At 34.6% G+C, this 7,069-nt stretch overlaps 1 protein-coding gene and 1 pseudogene across 1 annotated transcript; both read right to left on the bottom strand.

Moving 5' to 3' along the window:
- Positions 1 to 554: 554 nt before the first annotated feature.
- Positions 555 to 1,487, bottom strand: LOC127690050 (olfactory receptor 145-like). Its single transcript, XM_052189611.1, has one exon. The coding sequence runs from the start codon at positions 1,485 to 1,487 to the stop codon at positions 555 to 557; it is 933 nt and encodes a 310-aa protein (XP_052045571.1).
- A 4,198-nt stretch (positions 1,488 to 5,685) lies between these two features.
- On the bottom strand, positions 5,686 to 6,714 carry LOC127689782 (olfactory receptor 147-like; annotated as a pseudogene).
- Between the last annotated feature and the right edge of the window lie 355 nt (positions 6,715 to 7,069).

Below are 7,069 nucleotides of genomic sequence, written 5' to 3'. Positions count from 1 at the left end.
CAATAAAAAAATGAGCATTGAAGATCCCATAGAACAAATTGCTTCTGGATGTCTACAATTATTCAGTCATGTTATCAAACAGTCTAGGAGTACAAAAAGTGAGTTACTGTAATGACTGTGAACACTGTCAAATCTAATGACATATGGTCACCAAAGAAAGTAAATCAGCAGTAGAGACAATCTATATGATTCACAACTTAAAAAGAAGACAAATAATGACTGTACCCTCTAATGACATGCTTTTATTTATTATTTATGTAATCTTTATTTGGACTTCTTCCAACAATTAATGTTTTTGAAATGTGATATAATGAAAATGAAAGGAAGAAGTTAATTACTTACTGGTATTCTCAAATTGCTGAAAAAATGAAGGATTAAGATTCCAATGGTAAGGATCAAAGAAAATCTACTAAAAATGAAACAAGTTACAAATTCTCCCAATGTTAATCCCCCCCTCCACACACACTTCATAGAAGAATCCAGAAAAATATGTTAATTAGTATACAATATATCTTAGTGTTATAACTAAATCTAAACATGCTACCAAAGTGTGTTTACAACTTTCTTTGGGTTAAGGTTTTTATCAGAGCAATTTTAACATCTTTGTTCCTAAGGCTATAGATTAATGGATTCATCATAGGGACCACAATGTTATAAAAGATAGAGGAAATTTTTCCCTTGTCCAAATACGCAGATGAGGAGGGCTGTAAATACATATATGTACCTGATCCAAAGAACAGAGAAACAGCTATTATATGGGAACTACATGTCCTGAACACTTTGGACCTGCCTGCTATGAATCTTATTTTGAGGATGTTTGAGAGGATGAAGGCATAAGAGGTAAAGATGATCACAGTGGGCACGATGATGTTTTTTCCAGCTACAATAAACAGCTCTATCTCATTGACATAGGTGCTGGTGCAGGAGAGCTGTAACAAAGGGAGGAGGTCACAGAAATAATGGTTGATAGTGTTGCCATCACAGAAGGTCAGTCTTAGGACACATCCAGTGTGGATCATTCCATCAGAAAAGCCCACTAAATATGAAGCAAGCATAAGATAAGAGCACACCTTCGGAGACATGACAATGTTGTACAAGAGTGGATTGCAAATGGCCACATAGCGATCATAGGCCATTGCTGTCAGGACATAACATTCAGAAATGATAAAAAAGCAAAAGAAGTAGAACTGTGTTATGCATCCCTCATAAGAAATAACATTCTTTTTTAGTAGAAAGTTCATCAGCATTTTGGGTGTACCAACTGAGCAATAACAAAAGTCTATGCAGGACAAATTAAAGAGAAAGAAGTACATGGGCGTGTGAAGGTGAGAATTCAGAACAATCAGCAGGATCAAAGCCAAGTTCCCCAAGGTAGTTATCATGTAAGTCATCAGAAAGAATAGGAACAAGGGTATTTTTAGATCAGGATGGTTTGTTAACCCCATCAAGATGAACTCAGTGACCAGAGAAGCATTTTCCAGAGCCATTTTTTTCTAAAAGAATCTGTAGAAAGATAAAATGAAAAAATTAGGTAACATTCAAAAAACTCATCGAAAAAACTTCTCCTATGTAAGTGAGGTATGTATTACAAACAACTTAAATGTATTAATTTGAATAAATAGCCACATTTCATGATACCATATTACTCAATGGCTTAGTCTATCCATTTAAAGATGAAGTATATTCTAGAGCATCAACAACAATGTATACATGTTCACTAGATTACTGTCATACACAATACAACTTGAAGAAAAACCAAGGGAGAAAAGTGAAGCAGTTTGTGCCAATTCAATTTGCTCTTGGTCTCTTTAATATTGTTTCTTTGACTGAGCCTCTTCCTTGGGCTGTCAGAGGCTAGAGTAAAGGTGCTGAAGTTCATTAAATTTAATACTTGAGTAACAGCACAAACAAAAGAATTCTATAGATATTTAATTTGGTGTACTACATGTCTACTCCAGTAGCTTAAGAGAAACTGGCAGATGTTTATAGATTAACTTCTTATACCAAGTGTTGTGTATACTTCAAAATGTAGTAAGTTTGGACTAGGCAATAAGTAGAGAAGTATCTGTTGTCTCAACAGTGAGATGAAATGATCGTTTTAATAGTATTTATTAGGTTTAGCTGAGTCTGGCTCTCTATCTCCCTATTTCTGACTAAGTCTCTATTTCTCTCTCTCTCTCTGTCCCTGTGTGTTTCAGTCAGTTTTCTGTCTATCTCTGTTGGGCTGTGTGACTCTCCCTTTTTCCTCCCCCACCTCTCACTGTGACGTGTGTGTGTGTGTGTGTGTGTGTGTGTGTGTGTGTGTGTGTGTGAGTGAGAGAGAGAGAGATAGAGAGAGAGAGAGAGAGAGAGAGAGACAGAGAGACAGAGACAGAGAAAGAGACAGAGAGATTGAGAGTGAGAGGGAGATAGCAAGAGGGAGGGAGAGAGAGAGAGAGAGAGAGAGAGAGAGAGAGAGAGAGAGAGAGAGAGAGAGAGAGAGAGAGAGAGAGAGTTTACAAACTCATGCATGTACTTTCCCAGAATGCAATTCATTAAAAAATAGACAAATTGAAATGGATACACTTTGTTATACAGTTATTGTGAACCACCTTGCAGGTAATAATCTATTGTTGGATGATCTTTGACAGGTTAATATGGGCCATGCTAATAAGGGCCATTCTAATAAGAACCCTCAGGGGCTTCAGGTCAGGTGAAGCTGCTAGGATGCAGTTTTTGAAGACAGATGCACCATTCTTGATGTGCTTAGGACTCCTAGACTTATAAAAAATTCCTTTGAGTGGAATACCTTCATATTCTGGTTTCTTATTGGTGGATAACTCTCCAGGTTAGTTACCAGCCTTCTCACAACAAAAATCATAAATTCAGAAGTAAGCTCTATCTATTGAAAACAACATGTTGATTAAGCCACCAAAAGCAACTCCTATTTTACTGACATTAAATAAATCTTCTGCCCACTTTTCAGGATATTTCCTGGTTAATTTTGGTTAAATTTTGTGACTGTACAGATTGGAAAAGAAAGTAATATCTTGGGTTCTGAGATTCATCTCAATACAAAGCCTTTCTTCAAACATAAGTAGATCAAAGTATAATATGCAAAACACTTTATGCCCTCTATGATATGTGGAATGTAGGACTTGTCCACATGCATAGGTCATGGGATGTTGGTTACTAGAGCAAGCAGGAGAGAAGAAATCAAAATTAAGGAGTAAAGGGATGCCAAATGTCACTGTACAAATTCATGAATAAGAAAAATAATAGGAACAAATACAAGATGTTGGCTTTAAACCTGCAATGACTATATGATAAAAGAAATCCATTCAATTGGGAAAGACGCTGAGAACTAGAAATCTACTGTCCAACATATAAACAGCAATAATGCCTCATTGTCATCTTGAATTTGTTTAGTATATCTTAAGGTTACCTTATCACTGCATTCACATTAAAACCAAATGAAAGCAGTCCTATGTCCAAAAAAGCCATATTTATATCAGTACATTTCATAAACACATGGCATTTTATAAACACATGGATTAAACAAATCTCTCTTATATGTACATTTTAGAGTTTAGAAATATGTAAGTCAAAGTGCCAATTAACAAGTAAAATATTGGCTTAGGATTCAAAAATTACCCTCCTTTAGTGAGAAAAACATTCTTGCTTACTTACAGAATCCTGAGGATACCCCTGGTGTCATGAGGATTTAGATGCCCTTGTTTCCAAAGTGATGCAGTACAAAATTAATATCATATACTCAAAGGAAATCTTTCTCAACTACTGCTCATAGTTCATAAAGTTATTTCCCAACACTCTGAAGAGTCACAGGGAAGCATGCAGCTCTTATTTATATCCTGCTGGACACTAGATAGTTTACATAGTTTACTACTGCCCTACATGTGGCTATGGTTAAGGAAGGGCTTTCTTGGTCTCTTCTCTGGGCACAGACCTCAGATATAAAAAGGTGTTGAGGTTATTTCTTTGGGGACTTGACTATGATGTTTGGCTAAACCTTTGGGGACTAATTTTCTATTCAGTTATTACTTCTCCTTTAGGGAATTTACTTCCTCTCTGCTTGGGCCAATACTGAACTCCCCTCTGATAGTCATCTTCGTCTCTTAAGGGAAATCTGATGCTTTTGTTATTTTCTCTTTGTTCCCATATTCATTTAAGATAATCTTACACAGAGTCTATTTCTGCTATTTTCTAATTTCTCATTATTTTAATGTTTTTAAAAGGAAGTCACCTATGTTTAGCATGTATTTTACCACTAAGCAATATATCCCATCCTCCAAAACCCTAAAATCACATTTGTTGTTCTGTGTAAAGTAGGTAGTCTTTTAATTACATGACTCAAGAGGTTGAGGCAGGCAAATCTCTGTGAGTTCAAGGCTAGCCTGATCCTACAAATGAAATGCCAGGCTATTCAAGGCTATAATAATAATATGTTTTCTCAAATAAATAAATAAACCAACAAACACCATGCATGGTATTGCAACTCAACTTAATATTTTTAAACAATCAATAAAAAATTCTGAGTGAGTTCCCTGTTTGGTCATTAAGAGTTTAGTAACAAGATGAAAAATTTTCCAGTAAAAAATTTATTATTAAGTGGTTAAAAACAAGCAAATAAAAATCTTTAAAGGCAATACGTAAGTGGATTTTCTATATATTAGTGAAAGTAGTAGGAATTTAATCATATGTAAGTTTGACTAATTTTTTTCTATTTTCAACATTTAAAAATTACTATAGCCTAGCACATTGATGAAAAAATCAAAGTAGAAAAGGAACATATACACAAATGAAGATGCAAATTAATATAAATTAAAACAACTATGATATATCATCTCATTGCAGTCAGAATAACTGTTAGCAAGTGACCAGTGAAAGCAAAGGGTAGATTCAGATACCACCTGAAGGTAGACATGCTGTCTTCAAACACACTTACAAACTATAAATATATATTAAGTCATTCAAGGTTGCTGAATCTCAGACAATATATCAGTTTTTATTACTACTTCAATATATATGAATATATATGAAAATATGTAATTGTTCTGAATGAAAATTCATCAGACCGTGTAGCTTTTAATGACTATGTCACTTTAATTAGAAGTTATGTAAACAAATAAACAATTATTCTCATTTTATTTGTAATTCAAAATAAAATCATACATATATTGTTTATGAGTAACAATGCTAGACAATAGATATTCACTGTGAAATAATTGAATTGAATAAATTAAATACTTATTATCTGATATAATTGTTACTTCTTTGTAGCCTGAAATTTAAAATTTATTCTTTATAAATAATACAAAAAATCACTAACATGAATGACTATGTGGTGCACTGGACTCAATTGTAATTTTCCTGATTGAAACTATGTAACCTGTCTGCCTTCTTGCTCACTTCTATACAGCTCACTATACTTATGGTAACTCTGGTTCTATTTCAAAACGAGAAAGTACCTAGTATGTCATTTTTGGTTTTATATAATAAAGGTTTCAATGTTTAGTAACATAAATTTACCTTTTTTGAGGTTAGAAATAGCCTACGAGAAAAAGTATGGCTCAATAATAAAAATTATCTGTGTATTTAATGCATCATCAACAAGGGATTAGTCATTTGGAGAAGTTGTTAAATTACACTAAGGATACTGTATCAAAAATGAAATTATCCATGATATTATAAAGAGAATTTATCAAACAACAAAGTTACATAAAAACAATTTACAATGAAAGGACCAAGAAAAGTTAAGGTCATCCGATTTCTTACAGGATTATTGTTTCTAATCAAAATCTCTCTTTTTTTCTGACAATTAATCAATGATTTTCATAAGGCCATCTTGACATCTTTGTTCCTCAAACTGTAGGTCAGAGGGTAGAGCATGGGAGCAACATTAGTGTAGGAAACTGAAGATATTTTTCCTTGTTAAATAGATCAATAAGAATATTTAAAATACATGAATGGAGCTGATCCAAAGAAAAGAGAAAATGACATGTTGTGCAAGCTACAGATGATGCAGGCTTACGTTCTTCCATATGTGGATTTGAGGTTAAAATTTTTTCAAGGATGAAAACATAGGAAAGGAGGATGGTAAAGCTGGGGACTGTGATGTTAATACCCACAACTATGAGAACCACGAACTCATTGACATAGGTGCTGGTACAGGGAAGTTGGAGGAGAGGGAGAATGTCACACAAGTAGTGTTTGATGACATTGGCATTGCAAGAGGTCAGTCTGAGCATGCAGCCTGTGTGGACAGAGGATCCAGCCAACCCCATCCCATAAGCAGCAAAAGATATCACAGAACAGACCTGAGGGGACATGGTGACCTTATACAGCAGTGGATTACAGGTGGCCACATAGCAGTCATAGGCCATTGAGGTCAACATGAGAAGACAAAAAAGAGAAAGAGAAACAGCTGAGTCATGCCCCCCTCATGGGAGATAACATTCTTCTCAGAGACAAAGATCATCAGCATTTTGGGGCTGAAGAGGAAGCAGTAACAGCGATCAATGTAGCAGATGTTGAAGAGGAAATGAGGGTGTACAGATGAGGATTGAGGCCAATCAGGTGATCAAGCCAAAGTTTCCCAAAACTATGATTATATAGTTTATTAGGAACAGATAAAAGAGGCACCTGGAGCTCTGGACTATCTGTCAAGCCAGCAAGGACAAATTCTGTCATAAAGGAGCCATTTCCAGTCATCATGCATATTATTTAAATTCTAAAAAAGAAAAACATATTAATTCATGCACCATTTCTGATTTACAAATTTACCATCAGCTGAATTTAGCACACTTGACAAAAGTTATGGTTTGTCATCTGAATATATTTTCATTCTCTTCCATTATGGCAAATATGAGTTAGTCAATGCTTATCTTTATAATCTGAATACTACAATAATATTCATCTGTCCTTGCTTCAACCTATTGAGGTAGTTTGCCTGACCAGCCTGCCTTTTCATTAACTTAGGTGGTGGTGAGATTCATTCCTCAGTGTTTGAGGTATTAATAGAAGTTACTACTAGAATCTTTGAAGCTAACAGTTTATAGCAAATATAGAG

Source organism: Apodemus sylvaticus, chromosome 7 (genome assembly GCF_947179515.1).
Source record: "Apodemus sylvaticus chromosome 7, mApoSyl1.1, whole genome shotgun sequence".
Lineage (NCBI taxonomy): Eukaryota > Metazoa > Chordata > Mammalia > Rodentia > Muridae > Apodemus > Apodemus sylvaticus.
This window is presented reverse-complemented; position numbering and strand designations above follow the sequence as displayed.